Source organism: Pan paniscus, chromosome X (genome assembly GCF_029289425.2).
Source record: "Pan paniscus chromosome X, NHGRI_mPanPan1-v2.0_pri, whole genome shotgun sequence".
NCBI classification, from domain to species: domain Eukaryota; kingdom Metazoa; phylum Chordata; class Mammalia; order Primates; family Hominidae; genus Pan; species Pan paniscus.
Window position 1 is genome coordinate 38,529,413 of NC_073272.2, and position 23,733 is coordinate 38,553,145.

The window sequence follows — 23,733 nt, forward strand, 5'->3', positions numbered from 1 at the left end:
TGTCCATGTCTCTTTATGGTAGAATGATTTGTATTCCTTTGGGTATATACCCAGTAACGGGATTGCTGATTCAAATGGTAGTTCTGTTTCAAGTTATTTGAGAAACTTCCCAACTGATTTCTACGTGGCTGAACTGATTTAACTTCCTGTCAGCAGTTTACAAGCATTCCCTTAGAAATCTCACCAACATCTGTTTCTTTTTGCTTCTTAATATTAGCCATTTTGACTGGTGTGAGATTACATCTCACTGTGGTTTTGATTTGCATTTCTCTAATGATTAGTGATGTTGACCAGTTTTTCATATGATTGTTGGTCATGTGTATGTCTTCTTTTGAGAAGTGTTCATTCATGTTCTTTGCCCATATATTCAATAACTTGCTTTAAGCAATGAGCACTTTAATAACATTGCTATTCTTTCACTTTGCAAAATCCTATTGAAAAAGAAGCATTGAAAACTATGAACAAGAAATAAGTAGGCTTCACTCAATGGGCCATTTAAAAAGTCAAAAACAATTTGGGGAGCCTTTACTTCGAAATTAAAGTATAATTTCAATGCTTCCAAAAAAACTGAAAAATCTTTCAGTTGAACTGTATTTGTTAGAGAGAGCCAATATTGTCTTGAATAAGAGAATTAAAAAATACTGGATACTAACAAAATCACAAAAATGTTTTGATAAATTAAGACAGTAAATGCCAAAGAGAACAATTTCATGACAATTACTTCAGAGTCAAGAGAATGAATATCAGATACTATTTTTTTTTTGCAGAATATGGAAAGTACAGCTATTTTCTGTAGACTCATTCGTGTTGTGTTTCAACTTTGTAGGTTTTTTTTTTTTTTTTTTTTGAGACGGAGTCTCGCTCTGTCACCCAGGCTGGAGTGCAGTGGCAGCGATCTCGGCTCACTGCAAGTTCCGCCTCCCGGGTTCACACCATTCTCCTGCCTCAGCCTCCCCAGTAGCTGGGACTACAGGTGCCCGCCACCACACCCAGCTAATTTTTTTTTTTTTTGTATTTTTAGTAGAGACAGGGTTTCACCGTGTTAGCCAGGATGGTCTCGATCTCCTGACCTCGTAATCCACCCGCCTCGGCCTCCCAAAGTGCTGGGATTACAGGTGTGAGCCACCGCGCCCTGCCTCTGTTTCAACTTTGAATAAACATTGTACCTAAATGAAAATATCCACCAAAATTTGTACTTGGATTATCTCTGCCAAAAGCAGTACGTTTTTCTTGTTCACTCCTAAATCAAAAATAGTCTCTGCAAAAGCTTCTGTTTCTGAAGTTTCACTGGAAGGGATTTCATTCACAATAGCTTTATAAGCAAGCATTTTTCATGAGAAAACTATTGCACAAGCAAAGGAAAAGTTGTTTTGTGCATCCTCATGACTTCAATCTGTGGCTATCCTGTAAAAAGGCTTAGATCTTTTATCACAAATGATTTAAATCTATTATTTAGATCTTCAATAATCTCCATAAATGAACTATTTAATTTTTAATTATTGCAGTAGGTTTTACCCTGACACATCCAAATTTGCCTGCAATTTTAGAATCAGAAAACACTTCTGGTAGTAGTATATTCAAAACATCATTTGAATTGAAAGACTGATGACGATCTATAGTGTCTACTAAGATAAAATAGTCACTATCCCTTGTGACTATTTTATCTTCTTCATATGAATGTCTCTTAAGTAAAAAATGTTGGTCGGGCGTGGTGGCCCATGCTTGTAATCCCAGCATTTTGAGAGTCTGAGGTGGGCAGATTGCTTGAGGCCAGGAGTTCTAGACCAGCCTGGCCAACATGGCAAAACCCCATCTCTACTAAAAATGCAAAACTTAGCAAGACGTGGTGGTACGTGCCTGTAACCCCAACTACTGGGGAGGTTGAAGCAAGAGAATTGCTTGAGCCTGGGGGGCGGAGGTTGCAGTGAGCCAAGATTGCACCACTGCACTCCAGCCTGGGTGACAGAGGAAGACTGTCTCTGGAAAAGGAAAAGGAAAAGGAAAAGGAAACGGAAACGGAAACGGAAAGGAAGGGAAGTGAAGGGAAAGGAAAGGAAAAATGTGTTATTTTATCATTGTCTTTTTGTATCAGTCCGTTTTCAGACTGCTGATAAAGACATACCCGAGACTGGTTAGAAAAAGAGGTTTAATTGGACTTACAGTTCCGCATGGCTGGGGACGCCTCAGAACCATGGCGGGAGGCAAAAGGCACTTCTTACATGACAGTGGCAAGAGAAAAATGAGGAAGAAGCAAAAGCGGAAACCCCTGATAAACCCATCAGATCTCGTGAGACTTCTTCACTATAGTTAGAACAGCATGGGAAAGACAGGCCCCCATGATTCAATTACCTCCCCCTGGGTCCCTCCCACAACACTTGGGAATTCTGGGAGATACAATTCAAGTTGAGATTAGGGTGGGGACACAGTCAAACCACATCATCCTGCCCCTGGCCCTTCCAAATCTCATGCCCTCACATTTCAAAACCAATCATGCCTTCCCAACATTCCGCCAAAGTTTTATAGGTGTGAACCACCGCCCCCTGCCATCAGTTGTTTTAAATATCCAAGTCCTGTAAATTCTTTGTCAAAGTTACACTATGTCATTTTTAAGTGCTTGTAAATGGTATTATTACATTTTTAATACCGGTGTCCACTTGTTCTTGCTAGCATATAGAAATACAATTGTGTTTTGTATGTTTATCTTGTGTCCTGTGACCTTATTAAACTCACTAATGAGTTCAAAGAGGTTTCTTACTTTTTCTGTAGATTCTTGGGCTTTTATGTGAAGACAATCATGTCATCTGCAAACAAGAGTCATTTTATTTTTTCTATATGATCTATGTGCCTTTTATTTTCTTTTCCTGTCCTACTTCACTGGCTATAACTTCCAGCACTACCTTGTTCTCAATGTCAAAGGGGAAGCATTCAGTCTTTTGCTATTAAGTATAAGGTGATCTGTATATTATTTATGATGCATTGTATCAACTTGAAGAATCTTTGCTCTATTCCTACTTTTCTGACAGTTTTTGTTATTATAGGTGTTCAATTTTCAAAAGTGTTTCCTGCATTTATTGATAAGATTATGTGATTTATCTTCTTTAATAGTGTGGAATAATTTATTTATTTTAAATTTTTAATAACCCATGTATCTCTGGAAATCTGTTTTTATGGTTTTTCAACTGACTGAATCAGATTCCACTAAATATTATATATATACACGCAGAAAGACGTTTGTTTTAAGGAACTCTCTCGAGATTATGGAGGCTGGCAAGTCCGAAATATTCAGAGTGGCCTGGTAGGCTGGAAACCAGAGAAAGAGTCAGTGTTGTTCCAATCCCAAGGCCATCTGCTGGTAGAGTTCCCACTTGCTTGAGGGAGGTCAGTCTTTTGTTCTATTTTGGCCTTCAGCTGGTTGGACGAGGCCCACCCACGTTACAGAGGGCAATCTACTGTACTCAAAGTACATCTATTTAAATGAGACTATGTACTCAAAGTCCATCTATTTAAATGTTATTAACATCAAAAACATCCTCTGAAATATCCGGAAGAATCTTTGACCACATATCTGGACACTATGACCCAGACAAGTTGACACATAAAATTAACTATCATGAATATCTTCACAGCAACATCTACATTTGTGTTTGATTGAATAAATGGAGATTGCAGTCTAGAAAAGCAAATTTTCTGTTCAACCTATTTAGAAAATAAGAAAATATTAATTAGATTACTCTGTAATTTATATATTTAGAAGTTTGATCAAAATTTTAAAATTGACAAAATATCTGTGAGAGTATAGAGTATTAATATAAAATAATTTGTGAGAATATAAGTTTGTATGACATTTTGGAGATAATATTTTGGCAATATTTATAAAAATTTAAAATAATTACAACGTTTTCCATTTTAACCAAATTTCTGCTCTACTGTGTTTTTAAGAAAACATACACATTTTCCAAAGAATTTGTGTTAAAAATGTTTATTTAGTTCCGTTTATTACAATATAAATTGGGAAACAATTATGTGTTCATCAGTGGAAAAATGGTTAAATCATGGCACACATATTGGAATCCCAATAGTAATACAAAAGTAAATCTGTATGACCTTGTTATGGAAAAATCATTCATTCATTCATTCATTCATTAGTCAAAAGGTTAGTTTATTAATTAAATCAAAAATTTATATTTATGTCATTTACTATTAGTTAATTTATAATACTTATTAAAGGCAAATGGGAGAAGAATAGGTACATCACTTCTCGTTGTGTGTTTTAAAATATTGCAATGAGAGGACTGGGGAAATGTAGGTTAAACAGTACAAAGTTGCAGTTATGTAGGATGAATAAATCTAGAGATGTAATGTACAGGATGATGACTATAGTCAATAATATTTTATTGTATAATGGAAATTTGGCAAGAGTAGATTTTTAGTGCTCTTATCACACACAAAATGGTAAATACATGAGGCAGAATACATTAATTTGCTTGACTACAGGAATCATTTTATTATACATGTTTATCAAAATGTCACATTGTATACTTTATTTGTTTTTATTTTATTTTATTTTATTTTATTTTTGAGACAGAGTCTTGCTCTGTCACCCAGGCTGAAGTGCAGTGGCCCCATCTCAGCTCACTGCAACCTCCACTTCCCGGGTTCAAGCAATTCTCCTGCCTCAGCCTCCTGAGTAGCTGGGACTACAGGCGCATACCACCACGCCCAGCTAATTTTTGTAGTTTTAGTAGACACAGGGTTTCACCATGTTGGCCAGGCTGGTATCGAACTCCTGACCTCGTGACCCCTCCACCTCGGGCTCCCAAAGTGCTGGGATTACAGGTGTGAGCCACTGCACCTGGCCATATTGTATACTTTAAATATTTATATTTATATATATATATACACACACATAAAATCATAATATATGTTTATTAAACACATTTGTATAGGTTAAAACAAGTAGGATCAGCTTAAACATCAGACTGTTAATCATGGTTATGTGTTTAAAAGTGTTGAATTTTGAAGAAACACTGTGGAATGTGGTTTATCTGTATTGTTAGATTTTTTTGAGAAAGAATCTTTGTAATATTATTTTTATAATTAAAATATTTAAATAAACCTAACAACAGAAATGGTAGCTGGGGATCAGTCATGTAGTTTCTCCTAGCTGATGAAACAGAGAAAATTTGAAATCTGAATGACTTATAACAATAAATATTTATTTATTTTGCACACAAAAAAACAGACATGGGTTGGCATAGGCTCTCTGCTATCAGTTGAACCAGAGATTCAGGCTGCTTTCATCTTGTAGTTCCACCATCTCAACACGGGCTCTCCATGTTTGATGCTGAATAAAGGAGAAAGCATGGAAGAGTCAAGCATGGAAGAGTCAAACTGATTCTGAAATACACTGGCCTAGAACTAACAAAGCCTGAAACTGACAAACAAGTTTTTGTTTTTATTTCAGTGGAAAGGCCTACTCACATGATTCTTTCTAGTTATGAGTGTGCTTGGTAATGCACTCAATAAACCTAGGAAGTAGAGAAGGGTCAGATGTGGACAAGCTTTTGCAAACTCTCCAAGAAATTGCTAAATAGTATGTTCTCAATAAAGAGTAACTATCATATAATTTGTTATTACAATAACTCTATTTATTTGTTGGAGAAGTTTCTTGGAAGTGTAAATGTGTCTTAGAATTCACCAACTTTTTCCACAGCCTAAAATATGACAGGTGCTTTTAAATACAGGAGTGCATTTAATTTTCAAAAGGACACTGAAAATATTTGTAGGAAATGTCTACTCTTCTTCACTCAATAGTGCTTTTCTCCACTGCCCTTTGCAATAACATCTACAATCTCAGTAAGCTGAGAATTTTCTCCTTTATTTTGGTGCATAATTACATTCTTAGTCCCAAGTTAAGAAAGTAACTATGCACCAAAAGAAAGGAGAAATACCACCTGACTAACATGTTTGAGCACCTGTACAGGTACCATTAAGCACACTGAAAACAAGAAATTTTCTCTGGGAAAAGTACACAGAGACAAGAGGAAATGAAAGTATGGTGAATTATTTTTTCTTTCAAAATCAAAGCTAGCATGTCTGCCAAGAAAACATTTTCTAACTCTTAGAAATGCATTTAGGGATTATTAAGAATTCAGCTTCCCTACATGTTTGCCTTACACAATGATTTCCATGGTCTTTCCTCGTCTATCATTTATGCATGAGGTTTTGATTTTTCCTACCTAGGTATGCTCACTCATAAGTATATACATGGTCAGTTTCAAATAAAACGCCCTATTAAAACCCTACAGCCAATATTAGGGTGTTTCATAAAATCCTCTTCTGACTTCAGAGTTATATCCTAAAAAAAAAAAACAGTAGGTTATGTGACAATTCATATTCTACTAACCAGCCTATTTGGAAAACACCTTCAGAGTGTGGTGAAGATGTTTATGGAGGATGACCACATGTCTAAACTTCACTGTCTAAAGTGAACTTTACATAGAAAGGATTTTTGCTATCAGAGGGATTCCATGATGAAGATCTAGCTGGGAGATATTTACATGGAATTGGAGTACTCTGTAGGGGGGAAAGCAGGTGATTCTTGGCTGTCTGTTCCACTGATAATAGGGTGTAGCCACCAAAAGAGGAGATGGTAAAGATATGGTCAGCAGGTCAAGTTCCAGAATTGGGCAGGAGAATAAACTGAGTAAGACCCAGGGAAAGTGTGTTGTAATGTAGGAAACAGCTGGAGCTAGATAAAAATGTTGGCCCATGGGCACAGTGAGCTCCCACAGAACCCTGGGACTAAATGCAACAGGATCCTGGGTAAATGAAGCCAATAGGCAATCCTCAAATTGTGTTTGATTCTGATTTTCGACACCCATTTTTTAGTTCTTTAGCCACAATGTCATTCTTTTTATCACCTAAGAGATATTTTAAAGTAGTAAGAAGAGAACTTAATTAAAAGACAAAATGTCTGCCTCTGACTGGGAGAAGTGAAACAGAGTGAACTCTAAGCAAATTCTGATCAGGGGTCTAGTAGTCCCAACCCTGCCACATTCTAGCCTTGTGAACTTGGGAATATTGCCAACCCCACTGAGCTTTAGAATCTTTAGCAGTGAAATAGGATTGATAAACCCTGTCTTGTGAGACTGGGATATATGCATTTATGTAAAGCTTCTGTCATTGGTTCTGGCATGCCTCGAGTCTTTCATGATTGGTAGATTATTTTGATTATTTTGACCCCAGACCCTACCACTCTCTTATCTGACTTTAATTTATCTAGGAGATGTCCGAGAATATGCAGTGCTCTAGGGCATGGCACACCAAATCATCCAAAATGCTGCTCAGCAAGAAAAACTCCGTAGATCTTCTGCCATAGCAGGATTTGAGGGAATCCTATACATTTGGATGTACCTTGAAGCTCCTAGATTTGTTTCAAGGCCAACTCCTTCTGTTCCTCCTAGCTGTCCTTTCACCCAAACTACCCTTATTTTATTTCATTTTATTTCCCCCTCAAATCTAGACCTTACACAGTGTTTGACAAATTACCTTCAAGAGAAACACATCAAAACGGCCTTTGCATGGCATGAGCTCTGGCTTTCCCAGCGCAAAGCAAATGGTGCCAAAGACATAATACTATGTTACTGGGAAGTGCAAGAATCCCCAGTTCTTAGTCGTACTTGAGAGAAAGAATTCTGCTAAGAGGCAATTTATCCAGAAAAAGGAAATTTATTGAAGGAAAATAGAGAGCAGAGAGTTTATTTAAAGGGACAGAACACTCGGAAAGATGAGGCAGAGCAGGCTGCTGAAAGAGAATGGGCCAGAAGCAGCCAGAGAGTTCTACATTGGCTTTTTATAATGTCAGATTTTTTTCTTGAAGTTCCCACCTCTGTCTTAAGTTTCTGCCTTTTTTGTTTGTCTAGTTTTTCCACTTCTGCCTTAAGTCCCTGCCTTTTCCCTGCCTAGTTCCCATCCCAGCCTTCTGGAATGCTTTCTTACTATTGATTAGTTGGTGCACATGCGTGGGCTGGGTGCTGGATAGGAATTCTACCTAATGGCTGCACTGCTCATTACTACCATCCCAGGAAGATTGTATAGTGGTCAAATCTATACGTATTGTTTCTGCATATCTCTTAGGAATTTCTCCTGTGCCTTCTTTCCCCTTATCAGCATGTAGCTAGCTACATTCTGACAGATTAACTGCAGAGTGAGCAATTAGTGGGCTTAATAAGGGGCATTCCTTCCTGTGTAGGTATTCGCCCTCCTCGCTGCTCATGTCTAGCATGCTTGTTTTAGGTGGTCTTTGGGGTGTGAGCTTTTCCAAATCTCCTTTTCTCAGGAGCCCCCTAACTTGTTCATGTCTAGCTACGTGCCTACTCCAACATGTCCACTTGAGGCCGGCTGCACCCTCAATCAGTGCACCTTCTAATGTGGCCTCTCATCGGCTTGCTGTTGCTGGCATCTCTACATATCCTCATCTAGGAAGACTGAGACTAACCTAATAAATATGAAAAGAGGACTTAGTCGCAGCAATCAGCAGCACATGAGAAACCTTTTTGCCCCTGCAGGGCTGAAATTCTCCTCCCCATGAGCAGAACCGAGAAAGGGATCAAGTCACAACATGCAGCCTAATCCAATAGGACATTTTGTTCCTATGTGCCAGACTCTCCTTGCCTGCATACACAGGGAAAGGTGGGGTGGGAGGTGACAAGAGAGGAACAAGTTTAAGGGGACCCAGTCACAGCAAGAAATATGGCCTGGAAAACTCTTTATCTACATGAACCCAAGACTGTAATTCTAGCACAGAGACACCAGGTTGCCAGTCATATTAGCAAAATAGACCCAGTCACATGCAGCCCAATCTAGGATGTCTCTGTCTCCTTGGGCCTGAGGTTCTCTTATCTCTTCCAGGATGGACAGGTGACCTATCTACAGTATGCTGCAACCCCCTTCCACCATCTGCTCACTCAGATACTTGGAGATAGTATCTGTCTTTAAATGTTTTTGGCAAATGTTGCCTGGGAGGCTACTCCAGCCCTGAGAGTTTGGAAGCGGGTAAAACAAACACAAGCCCTTGAGCTTTTCCTTCTCTCAGAGAACACAAGATAGGCCAAAATACACAACACAATTATTTAAAAACAAAATTCACCCTTTACCCTCTGGCACTAGCAAGATGAACCAAGAATGCAATTTGCCATACACATAACCACTGCCTAGCTAGGGAATGGGGAATGGTAGGCAGGTGAATATAATGCCACAAAGATCTCTTATCAGAATTAAGAGTCTGTTTATTCATTAAACACTACCTGGTTGCTGTAAGTTTATCATTAAATTCCAGAGTTCAAAAACACTTGATTCTGACAGTTTTTGCGAGCTTACTCTTTGCTTGTGGAGGGATGGATTTTGGAGTTCTTTACTCCGCCATCTTCTGTGACTTCACCCTGATGCCATATTAAATGTTTAATCATAGTGTTCAATCACTGGCAGGGTTGCTTGTGATCTAAATCATGTTATAAACTTTTCTGGATTGTCCATCTTCTCTATAGCAGTTTATCAACCTTGACATTGTGAGCATTATTGATCAGACAGATAATTTTGTGTGGTAGAAGTCTGTTACTGGAATTAAGAGAGTTTTGCCACATCCCTGACCTCTACACACTAGATGGCAGTAGCACCTCCACTCTCACCAATTAGGACAACCAAAAATGTCTCTAGGCATTTCCAAATGTCTGGAAGGTGTGTGCAAAATGTCCTTGGTTGAGAACCATGGCTCTATAGTGAATGAGATTTGGATATATGTAAAAAGCTATATAGGTATAAAAATAAATAGGTAGATAGATATGTAGTGTGGTTAGTTGAATAATGACCCCTCAAAAGCTATTTACGTTCTAATAAATGGAACTTGTTAATGCTACTTTATATGGCAAAGAAGACTTTGCAGATGTCATTAAGACAAAGATTTTGAGGTGGGGAGATTATTCTGTATTTTCTGGGAGAGCCTTAAGTGCAATAACATGTGTCGTTATAAAAAAGAGGCAGAGAGAGATTTGATACAAATGCACAGAGGAGAAAGTGATAATGAAAGTGGAAGTGAGGATTGTGGTGATATAACAATGAGTCAAGGAAGGCCTGCAGCCATCAGAAGCTGGCAGCAGCAAGGAACAGATTCTCCCCTAGAGCCTCCAGAAGAAGTACAGGCCTGCCTAATACTTTGATTTTGGCTGAGTGGTACTGAATTTGTACTTCTGGCCTTCAGGGTTGAGAGAATACATTTCTATTGTTGTAAGCCACAAAGTTTGTGGTGATTTGTTACAACTACCTCAGAAAATTACAATAAATGGATAGATACATAGGTAGGTAGGTAGATAGATAAGTAAATGTAAATATTGTTTAGTGTATACTGTAATTATGTTTTTATTGGTATGATATTAGACAAAGAGCTATGATATTACAGCTATTTTCCCATGGCAATAAAAGTTCTTCATAAACGTCATATGAAAGCTGCATACATTTATTTTATGGACATTCAGTGCCTTCTTGGAAAATGAGGTCATTTCAGACTTTTAAAAATAAATGACACTATAATAATCACCTTTGAACATATAACTTTGGCAGTATATATGAGTATTTCTTTAGAATTAATGCCTAGAAGAGGTATTGTAGTGTCAAATGTATTTCATGTTTATGACTTTAAATATGTGTTGTCAAATTCCCATCTGGCAATGTGCTATGAATTTAAAACCCCATCTAGTAGTAGATGAGACAGTCTGGTTGCTTACAACAGGGTAAAACCTAGCATCAAAATTTAGTTTTTCCAAAGGGCAAATAGCTGTATTTTTCTTAATGTAAGAGTAATGTATAACCTTCGAAAACATTCAGAAAATAAATTATGAAGAGTCAAAAAATCCACCCTTCCAGAATTTTCTCTTCTTATGAGCACATACATACATATATACCATCTAAACAGGAGCAGTGGGAAAGAGAAAGAAGAGAGAAATGAAGACACATCGATGCAGTTAGAGAGAGGGGCTTCCTTAGTTGAAAATCTTAGAAGTCAGCCAAATCCGTAAGTGAGAGAGAGATTAGTATGTTTGTGTGTGTGTGTGTGTGTGTGTGTGTGTGTGTGTATTCCTTTAAATGGGGGCTAGGCTAGATGGGGCATTTTAGTTAATAAGTCAAGGATCATTACTAAGGCCCAGAGAGATTTCAAAAAACTCTGAGAGAGTAACCCAAAATGACTCCCAGAGGAATACTGGATGTATGAAACCGGTGAAAAGTAACCTCTAGAATTAATGGAAAGTTTATAAATTGGGGTTTGTACCCCTAAATGACTATAATAACTATGCAAGCTGTAGTGATAAACACAGTCAGAATTGAACCATGGATTCCCATTCTCTTCCCCAATCTATTCCTCAACAGAGCAAGTTTTCCCCATTCCAGATTATCTGGCCAAATTCTAGGTGTCATCACTGACGGCTGTTCTCATAATCTCAAAGTCATTCAAATTTTACCAGTTGAGAACTCAGATGTAATGGAGAAGAGATAACCCATCTCCACTCTGCTCTGTGTGAATTCCAAACATACTGAATCCATGAGCATAATAAAATGGTTATTGATCCACAACACCAAGCTATGGAGCAGTAAATGACTGGAATAGATTCTACTAATTTGTTCTTTATATTACTTGTTTGTTTGTTTTTAGAGACATGGTCTTGCTCTGTCGTCCTCGCTGGAGTGCAGTGGTGCAATCATTGCTCACTGCAACCTTGAACTCCCGGGCTCAAGCAGTCCTCCCACTTCAGCCTCCCAAGAAGCTGGGACTACAGCTGCACACCACCACCACACCCAATTTATTTTTCATTTTAGTCCATCCTTTAATCCATCAGTATTTTCTTTTCCATATTCCATTCTATTCCATTTTTATTTTATTTCTATTCCATCTTTCAAAGCCTTGTATATTATACAGGATTTCACTCCAAATTCCATTCTGTTATATTCAATCATGCTATTTCTAAATCTATAGTGCATGTTTTATAGTCCATTTATTTCACGCCATTGCATTTTTTGTTCCATTTTATATTTTTCTTCTATTTATTTTCAGTTTTCTTTAAAATTTTATTTCACTCTATATTCCATTTTATTCCTCTTCTCATATAACATTGCATCTTTTCTTTTATTCCATACACCATTCAATATACTTTCATTCCCCTTTCCATTCCATTTTCCCACTGTATTCCATTCAATTTCTATTGTATTCAATTTTCCATTTCATAGCCTGTTAAAGTCCATATTCTATTCCTTATTTCTTTCTAGTTTCCACTGTAACCAGTCTCCATTTTATGCCATTCTTCATTACATTTCAAATCAAGTTTCCATTTCATATTATCTAACATTCCAAATACTATTCCATTCTATTTTGTGTTCTTTGCAATTTCTTTTGTTTGTTTGATTGATTTTTTAAAAATTCAATAGTTTGGGGAGTACAGGTGGGTTTTGGTTATATAGATAATTTCTTTAGTGGTGATTTCTGAGAATTCAGTGCATGCATCACCCAAACAGTATACATTGCAGTTAATTATGTAGTCTTTTATCCCTCAGCCTCCTCTCAGTCGTCTCCCTTGAGTCCCCAAAGTCCATTATATTGCTCTTATGCCTTTGCATCTTCATAGCTTAGCTCCCACTTAAAAGTGAAAACATGCAATATTTGGCTTTCCATTCATGAATTATTTCACTTATAATAATGGCCTCCCGGAGGTTGCAGGGAGCCAAGATTGCACCACTGCACTCCAGCCTGGGCGATAGAGCAAGACCCCGCCTCAAAAATAATAATAATAATAACGTCCTCCAACTCCATCCAATTTGATGCAAAAGACATTATTTTGTTCCTTTGTACAGTTGAGTAGTATTCCATGATGTATATAAACCACATTTTCTTTATCCACTCATTGGTTGATGGGCACTTATGTTGGTTCCATATCTTTGAAATTATGAATTGTGCTGCTATAAACATGTGTGTGCATGTTTTTTTTTCATATAATGTCTTCTTTTTCTTTGAGGAGATACCTAGTAGTGGGATTGCTGAGTTGAATGGTAGTTCTAATTTTGCTTCTTTAAGGAATCACCATACTGTTTTCAGTTTCTCATCCATCCTACTAAACATCCCATTGCATTTTGCCAAAATTGTTATAACAGTGAGTTTTAGGAGAACAGCTAACCAATATTTTTATCCAAGATTTACATACTGTATTGCCTTATATGAAGAATTTTAACTTCTGGGAATTTATCCACTACAAGAACCAAATGAGAATATGAACACATTTTCGCAAGAAGGGTATGTGTCACAGTACTGTGTTAGAGAGTGAAAATTTGGAGACAACATAAATGTTGGAAATACAAGAATGTTTGAAAATATACGCTTCCTCTATAAATGGAATATTTCTAGTTACAAAACGACCTTGTGTAAATGTATTATTTGACATGGAAAGTATGATCTTTTGTAAAGTGTGTAATCCAAAACACAGATTAAAAAACAATATGCATGGATAAATAATTCTATTTTCATAAACAAAACAGAAACTTAAAACATGTATAAATAGCTATTCTGCCAATATATAATTAAACATTTTCAGTAATTGTCTATGAGTGTGTGGGAATTTAGGTGCTAATTTTCTTACATTTGCTTTTCTGCTTTGGGTACTAAGTATGCAAACTTTTTGTAGTAATGACTAAAAATAAGTATCCAAATATTAAATTTCAAGCCTGTACATCACAGCATATTTATATTAATAGAAACTAGACATCGTTTTCCAAGAATGGAGAGTATGTACAATAAATTAAGGCACATTTATCCCTGGATTACTATGCAGCCCATACAAATGTCGATGGATGTTTAAGAAAAGTACCACCTTTAATCACAGGTAATGTCTGTGCATGCCTCAGGGGTCCAGGCAAGCAGAAGCATCTTTCCAGAATTTCTAAATTCCCCTCTGGTACCTGAGACCTGCGGGAGACAGCAGTGCCTCCTCATTTTGACCTGCTCTTCAACCCTTCTATCCACCCCAGTAGAGCTTGAGGTAATCCAAAGGCCAGGAGAAGTCCTGGGGCTGTCCCCTCTGGGGTCATCCATGGGCATAGTGTTGTGATCATATTCCACTGAGGAACTGCTTGCTGGGGGACATCTTTTGTTGACCAATGTGGAATTTCTTTCAGGAGATTGCTTAAGATTGAGCCACTAGAATGGCACTGACATGCTGATTTTGGTCGCTCAAACTGTTTATAACCCTAGCCCCCCAACACACACACACTTTTAGGGGTTATGTTTAAAAATCAGGAAATTTACATTATTGATCAGGCTGGGGCAGACTGCAGAGGGCTGGCTCACACCCTTCTGTCTGATGTCAGTGGGAACTGGATTGGACCTCTGTGAAGATGAGAAGAGTTACATGATATATAGCTCAACAGTCAGAAGCAAAAATTCAACCAAGGTCTGCCTATCCTGCCTTGATCTTCTAGTCCTGGCTCTACTTGTGTTTACAGCAGTGTTTCTCTCTCTAAGAACCTGATATTATGGCTATCCAGTCATACTGGGAGAAGGAGCAGCAGTTGAAATTCATGCAAGTTGAAGTGACCAGAAGGACTAAGAATGAGGTTGTCCCTGCCACTATTGATGCCAGCAAGAGCAGCAACCTAGATCCTGTTTCCCAGATTCCTCTAAGTCTCAAGTGACCTGATGTCCTTGAGTTCCAAACCCAGCAGCATGGAAGCTTTCTCTACCACAGCCTCTATTTCTATCATTGTTGTGAACCCTCTGATGGTTAATATTAGGTGTCAACTTGACTGCATTGAGGAATGCGTAGATGGCTGGTGAAGCACTATTTCTTGGTGTATCTGTAAGGATGATTTCAGAGGAGATTGATATGCAAGTCAGTGAACTGAAAGAGAAAGACCTCACTCTTAATGTGGGCAAGCACCACTCAATCAGTTGCCAGTGTCGCTAGAACAAAGCAAGAAGAAGAAGGGTAGTATTCAGTATTCAGCTTGCTGAGTTTTCTCTCTCTCTTTCTGTCTCTGTCTATGTCTTCCCAAACAGGACGCTATCTCTCCTACTGTCCTTGGACACAAGACTCCAAGTTCTTTGGGCTTTGGACTCTGGGACTTGCACCAGTGGCCTCCAGGGGCTTTCAGGCATTCTGCCTCAAACTGGAGCTGCATTGTAGGCTTCCCCAGTTTTGAGACTTTTGGGCTTGGACCGAACAATGTTACCAACATTCCCCATCTTGCAGGTGACCTGTCATGGGACTTCACCTTTCTAATTGTGTGAGCCAATTCTCCATAATAAACTCATTTATATAAATATATATATGAGTGTTTGTGTGTATATATAAAATATAAACACATATATACACACATATACACACATATTTGCATACACATACACAAATATATATGTATGTTTGAGAATATATACGTGGATTTAGTATACATATGTGTGTATATAGTATATGTATATGCACACACTCAAACATATATATTTTTGTGTATGTATATGTGTATATATGTGTGTGTGTGTGTGTGTGTGCGTGTATCCTATTGGTTCTGTCCCTCTAGAGAACCCTGACTGTTACAGATTTTGGTAACAGGAGTGATTTTAAGAAACAGAATTTTAAGCATGAATTTTCATAATTGGTTTGAGAGTTTCTGGAATTGGTTCTTGATATGGTTTGGCTCTGTGTCCCCACCTAAATCTCATCTCGAATTGTAATCCCCATAATCACAATGTGTTGAGGGAGGGACTTGTTGGGAGGTGATTGGATCATGGGTGCGGTTTCCCACATGCTGTTCTCGTGATAGTGAGTGAGTTCTCACGAGATCTGATGGTTTTATAAGTGTTTGATAATTCCTCCTTCACACACTCTCCTCTCTCCTGCCACCTTGTAAAGAGGGTGCCTGCTTCCCCTTCCACCAAACTCACAATCAGCCAAGGAATCATCTGTTTCCTAGAACTTCCAAGGCCTCTGGAAGAGGTCTGAGCCTTTGCTGACATCTTCTGTAAGGTCTCAGCACAGCAGTTGAGTCTGAGGTCTGGCAGCCCAACAAGGCTCTGTCCTCCAAGGCCATGATTAACAACCACGCCCTGCTCTCCTCAATCACACCAACATGCCAGGCCCTGTTCTTCAAAGCCATGGATCACAGACAGGCCCTGCCTTTAGAAGCCATGCCCCCTAACTAGGCCCTTCTACAGCTGGCACTGCACAGGGATGACTAGCCCTCCACACTCACCCTTTTGTACCTGAGCCTGCTGTCCTGAATCCCATTTTTCCTGTTGGGTTTGCCTTTTGAAGGCTTGTCTTCAGAGTCTTTCCATCTCTCTTGGTCTTGAGGTCCTATGTGTTGCCTCCCAGCTGGTGATGCCATTTGAGTTAATGTCACTTTATCTTCACATCCTGGTAAATTCTCCTTTCTTTATTCTGGGCAAAGTGGTAGAAACCTCTTATTCTCTCTAAAGTTTCTTAGCCTGAGTCACTCCTCCTCCTCCCCTTATAATGCCTTATCATGCTTTTTTTTCCCCCTCACTCCAACTCCAGCCTGTCCCTCCTAGAATTAGGCATGCCTTGCTACCCTGAGCCCTGCCTCTCCAAAACTGCAAACCCAAATAGAGGGTACATCTGCCCCTACATTGTCTGTGCTATGACCTTCAAGGAGCAGCTTCCAAGACCCAAAGATGGTATCATGTGCAAGAATGGAGGTCACAGACATCCTAGAGGATAATACAGCAGGAAGTGCATGGGTGTATGTAGTGTTCATCTTAGGGGATGTTTTAGCAGCAGGATATCTACATTCATCATTCATCTACTGTGTTAAGTGGATTGTCCACTCAGTGGTTACCTGTGGGGTTTCTAAGAGTTCTCCTAGCCACAGGCAACATTATGGGAAGTTTTAAAACCTCTCCTCCCCTTCCCATGACTCAGCCACTCAGCACTTACCTGCGATTGACCCTTGATTCTAGGTCCCCTGCTCCCTCAAAGGGCCTACCTTGGCCCTTGAGCTGAAATTTCCCTTTGTTAAGTTGCCTTTTATAGAAAAAAGTCTTAATAAATAAAATTAAGTATAAAATATTTCCTGATTCCAGTCCAAAAATTTAATTTTCTGGCAGAAGATTAACAAAAAATGTAGTCACCATTCAAGTGGACACTAAGGAAGAGAGAGAGAGAGTAAAATCTTATCCCAGAAATATTTATTGGCTCTATTTGAAATAGAGTTTTGACCATGAAATTCCCATTTAGACACTTCATACCATCTTAGCACACATAATTTGCCACTTGGACAAGAAAAACAGCAGAGTTTATCCAAATGTGTTTGGAGAAAGAAAGGAATGGTGGAGGTATCCAGGGTCAAGAAGTCAAGGTTATGTGGGGGTAGGGAGGGCGGTGAGAGGATAACCCAGACTCAGAATCATAAAGGAAGAGACAGTAGGGGTCAGAAGGCTGAGGGGCAAAGATCTCAGTTTTTAGGGGACGAAAATGTTTACATGTGAGAACAGGTGCTCCCGAGGTCTGCAGGGGTTGGAGGAGACTAGGGCAGTGATTCTAGTTTAATAATTGATGTGGAAAAGTGGTCAGGTATTAAGTTAAAAAATGTTAATGGTTAATCTCATTTTTAAAAAAGTAGTTGTGTCTGAGATTGTGAACATATACATGAGAGTGTGTGTGTTTGTGTGTGTGTAGACATGTTTGAAAAAAATTGAATGGGTGTACACCATGCTGTGAACAAAGTATGTACCCAGTTGTTGAAATACTGATGAGGAAGTTTTATATTTTATTTTCCACATTTTCCACCTTGATCATATCACTACTTCCATGATGAGACCCAACTGAGCTGTTTTTCAAATAATTAAGTTGTGGAGATATGGTAGAAGTTGTGGAGACATTCACCTTAAAGTGAATGGAATGAAAAAAATATTTAAAGAAAAACAACAAAATGAACTCTTTCTCTCTCCTTTCCTATATTTCTGCTCTCTTTTCTTTTGGTTTTTTGGTATGTAGCCTGAATTGTCACTAGACCTGGCCAAAAAGGTCCCTAGTCCTGAGTCCCTTATTTTAGAGACTCCTTCTCAGAATCTCCTCATGCTACATTTCATCCCAGAAATAGGATCCCACAGAGACGAGAATGACTTCCTCAGGTCCTGACACTCTACCAATTTTGTAGAAAAATATCAGACACTCTAATTCTTTTGGAATACTTCCAAAGCCAGTGAGGACCTATTCTCAAAGTTCTGCCTAAGGAAGGAAGAGCTGGGCCTAAATATGCTCAATACTAGACACAAAATGTGGCCAAGTGGCCACTGTTTGTGCGAGCACTGTTTGTGGGAGGTATGGGTTAAGACAGATTCAGGGTTAGGTATGAAGGGCTGCATAGTGTAGTATATAGCTGGCATGGAAAGAGGAGATCCAAGACATGGGCCAGGGGATTAAAGATTTAAATCTAAGACCTCAAGCTATGAAACTACTACACAAAATGTTGAGAAAAAATGTCCAGGACATTTGTCTGGGTAAAAATTTCTTAAGCAATATCCCTCAAGCACAGGCAATCATAGCACAAATGAACAAATAGGATAACATTAAGTTAAAAAGCTTCTGCACAGTAAAAGATACAATCAACAAAGTGAAGAGTCAGCCCACAGAATGGGAAAAATATTTGCAAACTACACATCTGATAAGTGGTTGTAATCCAGAATATATAAGGAGCTCAAACAACTCTATAGGAAAAAATCTAATAATTAGATCAGAAAATGGGCATATTTGAATAGACATTCCTCAAAAGAAGACATACAAATGGCAGACACACATATGAAAATGTGCTCATTTATCATCTGAGAAATGTACATCAAAACTACAGTGAGTTATCATCTCACCCCAATTAACATGGCTTATATCCAAAAGACAATCAATGACACATGTTGGTGATAATGTGAAGAAAAGGAAATCTTTGTATACTGTTGGTAGGAATGTAAATTAGTATAACCACTATAAAGAACAGTTTGAAGTTTCCTCAAAAAACTAAAAATTGAGCTACCATATTATCCAGCAACCCCACTGTGGTATATACACCCGAAAGAAAGGAAATCAAGATATTGAAGAGATATCTGCACTCCTATGTTTGTTGCGGCACTGTTTACTATAGCTAAGATTTGGATGCAACCTAAGTGTCCATCAACAGATGAATGGATAAGGAAAATGTGGTACATATACACAATGGAATACTACTTAGCCCTAAAAAATAATGAGATCCTATCATTTGCAACAACATGGATAGAACTAGAGATCATTATGTTAAGTGAAATAAGCCAGGTACATAAACACAAACATCGTATGTTCTCACTTATTTGTTGGATCTAAAAGTCAAAACAATTGAACTTGTAGGCATAGAGAGTAAAAGGTTGGTTACCAGAGGCTGAGAAGGGTAGTGGGGGCCTGGCGGGAGGTGGGGATGGTTAATGGGTAAAAAAAAAAAAAAATAGAAAGAATGAATAAGACCTACTATTTGATAGAACAACTGGGTGACTATAATCAATTATAACCTAATTGTACATCTTAAAATAATTTAAAGACTGTAATTGCATTGTTTCTACCTCAAAGGATAAATGCTTGAGGGGACAGATACTCCAGTCTCCATGATGTGCTTATTTCACATTGCATGCATGTATCAAAATATCCCATGTTTCACTTAAAATTATACAACTACTATGTACCCACAAAAAATAAAAAATAAAATTAAAATACGTTTAAAAATAGTGCTGCTATGAACATAAATGTACAATTTATGTTTGAACATGTTTTAATTATTTTGATTATATACCCCAAATTAGAAATTATGGTTCATATGGTAATTCTCTAACTTCTTGAGAACCCATCAAACTTTCCACAGTGGCTGCACCATTTTACATTTTCCCCAGAAATGCATGTGTGTTCTACATTCTCCATATCCTCACCAAAACTTATTATTTCCCTTTTTTAATCATAGCTATCCCCTTTAGTGCCAAAAGATATCTTATTCTGGTTTGGATTTGTTTCCATTAAGGACTAAGTACTTTGAGTATTTTTTTCATGTGCTTGTTTGTCATTTGCATATGCTGTTTGAAGAAATGCCTATTTAAACTTTTTGCCCATTTTTAAAATTAGGTTTTTGTTATTTAATTGTTGAGTTATAAGCACTCATTATATATTATGGATATAAGAACGTTATTAGATATACGATTTGCAAATTTTTTTTTTCTTTAGATGGAGTCTTGCTCTGTCACCTAAGGTGGAGTGCAGTGGCGTGATCTTGGCTCACTGCAACCTCCACCTCCCGGGTTCAAGAGAGTCTCCTGCCTCAGCCTCCTGGCAAATATTTTATCCTATCTTGTGGATTGCCCTTTTACTCTGTTGATAGTATCCTTGATGTATAAAAGTTTTAATTTTGATGAAGTTCAATTTAATTATTGTGTTATTGCTTATGCTTTGAGTGCCATATTTAAAAAACCATTGCCAAATCCAAGGTTGTAAAGATCTGCCAGTATATTTTCTCCTAAGAGTTTTATATTTTTAGTTCTTACATTTAGGTCTTTGGTCTATTTGTAATTAATTATTGTATGTGGTGTGAAGTAAGGATTAAACTTTATTCTTTTACCTGTGGATATCCAGTTGACCCAGCATCATTTGTTAAATAAACAATTATTTCTCCATTGAATGGACTTGGTACCCTTGTCAAAAATTATTTAATCATAAATATATGGGTTTATTTCTGGACTCTCAATTTTATTCTATTTTGTTGGTCTATATGTCTTTTCTTATGCTGGTACCACATGGTTTTTTTTTTTTTTTTTTACTTTAGCTTTGTAGTAAAGTTTTCAAAACAAAAAGTGTCAGAACACCAACTTTATTCTTCTTTAAAATTTTTTTTTTTTTGTATACTGGGTCCCCCACACTTTAATGTAAATTTTAGGATCAGGTTTTCCATTTCTTCAATAAAGATCATTTGTATTTTTAAAATAATTACATTAAATATGTGCCTTGCTTTGGGAAGTTTTGTCATCTAAATAATATTAAATGTTCTAATTCATGAACATGTCATGTCTTCTCATTTATTTAGGTCTTCTTTAATTCTTTCAACACTTTTTGAAGTTTTCAGTGTACAAGTCTTGCATATATTCAGTTCAATTCATTTCTATATATTTCATTATTTTTGATGCTACTGTCAATGAAACTTTTAAAACTTTTACTTCGGCATTTTTAAGTGATGATATGTAGAAATACAGCTGATTTTTGCATGTTGACTTTGTTTTTTGTTTTATTTCTTCTAAAGGAAAAAAAAAACGGGATACGTGTGAAGAACATGCGGGTGTGTTACATAGGTATACGTGTGCCATGGTGGATTGCTGAACCTATTGACCCATCCTCTAATTCCCTTCCCTCATCCCCCACCCCCTAAAAGGCCCTGGTGTGTGTTGTTCCCCTCCCTGTGTCCATGTATTCTCAATGTTCAACTCCCACTTATGAGTGAGAACATGCGGTGTTTGGCTTTCGGTCCCTGTGTTAGTTGCTGAGGATGATGGCTTCCAGCTTCATCCATGTCCCTGCAAAGGACATGATCTCATTCCTTTTTATGGCTGCATAGTATTCCATGGTGAATATGTACCACAGTTTCTTTATCCAGTCTATCATTGATGGGCATTTAAGTTGGTTCCATGTCTTTGCTATAGTAAATAGTGCTTTAGTAAACATACATATGCATTTGTCTTTATAGTAGAATGATTTATATTCCTTTGGGTATATACCCAGTAATGGGATTACTAGGTCAAATGGTATTTCTGGTCCTAGATCCTTGAGGAATTGCCACACTGTCTTCCACAATGGTTGAACTAATTTACATTCCCACCAACAGTGTAAAAGCTTTTCTGTTTCTTCCTAGCCTCGCCAGCATCTATTGTTTACTATTTTTTAATAATTTCCATTCTGACTGGCGTGAGATGATATCTCATTGTGGTTTTGATTTGCATTTTTCTGATGATCAGTGATGTTGAGCTTTTTTTCGTATGTTTGTTGACATCGTAAATGTCTTCTTTTGAGAAGTGTCTGTTCATATCCTTTGCCCACATTTTGATGAGGTCGTTCAATTTTTTCTTGTAAATACATTTAAGTTGCTTGTAAATTCCGGATATTAGACCTTCATCAGACGGGCAGATTGCAAAATTTTCTCTCATTCTGTAGGTTGCCTGTTCACTCTGATGATAGTTTCTTTTGCTGTGCAGAAGCTCTTTAGTTTAGTTAGATCCCATTTGTCAATTTTGGCTTTTGTTGCCATTACTTTTGGTGTTTTTGTCATGAAGTCTTTCCCTGTGCCTATGTCCTGAATGGTATTGCCTAGGTTTTCTTCTAGAGTTTTTATGGTTTTGGGTTTTACATTTAAGTCTTTAATTCATCTTGAGTTAATTTTTGTATAAGATCTAAACAAGGGGTCCGGTTTGAGTTTTCTGCATATGGCTAACCAATTTTCCCAGCACCATGTACTGAATAGGAGATCCTTTCCCCATTGCTTGTTTTTGTCAGGTTTTTCAAAAATCAGATGGTGGTAGATGTGTGATGTTATTTCTGAGGTCTCTGTTCTGCTCCATTTGTCTATATGTCTGTTTTGGTACCAGTACCATGCTGTTTTGGTTACTGTAACCTTGTAGTATAGTTTGAAGTCAGGTAGCATGATGCCTCCAGCTTGGTCTTTTTGTTTAGGATTTTCTTAGCTATATGGGGTCTTCTTTGATTCCACATAAAATTTAAAATAGTTTTTTCTAATTCTGTGAAGCAGGTCAATGGTAGTTTGATGGGAATAGCATGAAATCTATAAATTACTTTGGGCAGTATGGCCATTTTCATGATATTGATTGTTCTTATCCATGAAGATGGAATGTTTTTCCATTTGTTTGTGTCCTCTCTTATTTCCTTGAGCAGTAGTTTGTAGTTCTTCTTGAAGAGGTCTTTCACATCCCTTGTTAGCTGTATTGCTAGGTATTTTATTCTCTTTGTAACAATTGTGAATGGGGAGTTAATTCATAATTTGGCTCTCTGCTTGCCTATTTTTGGCATAAAGGAATGCTTGTGATTTTTGCACATTGGAGACTTTGCTGAAGCCCAGGACCAGACGGACTCACAGCTGAAGTCTACCAGAAATACAAAGAGGAGCTGGTACCATCCCTTCTGAAACTATTCCAAACAATTGAAAAAGAAGGACTCCTCCTTAACTCATTTTATAAAGCCTGCATCATCGTGATACCAAAACCAGAAGAGACACAACAAAAAAAGAAAACTTCAGGCCAATATCCCTGATGAATTATATTGTTTTATGCCTTTGTATTTTAAGTCATATAAGAATAAATTAGGAATTACAAACTGAAAGCACAATAATACTGGCTTTTTAAATTACCTATGCAGTTACATTTACTGGTATTATTTTTGTAACTTTTATTTTAGTTTCAGGGGTATATGTGCAGGTTTGTTACATAGGTAAATTGCATGTCTTGGGGGTTTGGTGTACAGATTATTACCCAGGTAATAAGCACAGTACCCTATAGGTATTCTTTATTTCTTTATATGGCTTTGAGTTACTGTATAGTGAACTTTTCGTTTTAGCCTGAAAAAAAAAAATCCTTTTGGTATTTCTTGTAGGAAAAATCTACTAGCAAGAATCTTCCTCAGCTTT

General features: G+C 37.6%; 1 protein-coding gene across 5 annotated transcripts in view; it reads right to left on the bottom strand.

The window, feature by feature from the left end:
* Positions 1-3,985: 3,985 nt before the first annotated feature.
* The window catches only part of LOC117977530 (lanC-like protein 3), a 291,833-nt gene continuing 272,085 nt past the window's right edge, over positions 3,986-23,733 (bottom strand). For 4 of the 5 annotated variants that reach the window (XR_010111308.1, XM_063601935.1, XM_063601933.1 and 1 more), the window contains one exon: positions 3,986-5,344. Coding sequence is in view for 2 of the 5 variants with exons in the window: in XM_063601933.1 (XP_063458003.1) it covers positions 5,287-5,344 (58 nt within the window). In the remaining 3 variants the exon portion in view is untranslated. The remainder of the gene's footprint in view (positions 5,345-23,733) is intronic. The other variant, XR_010111307.1, reaches the window with a different exon arrangement.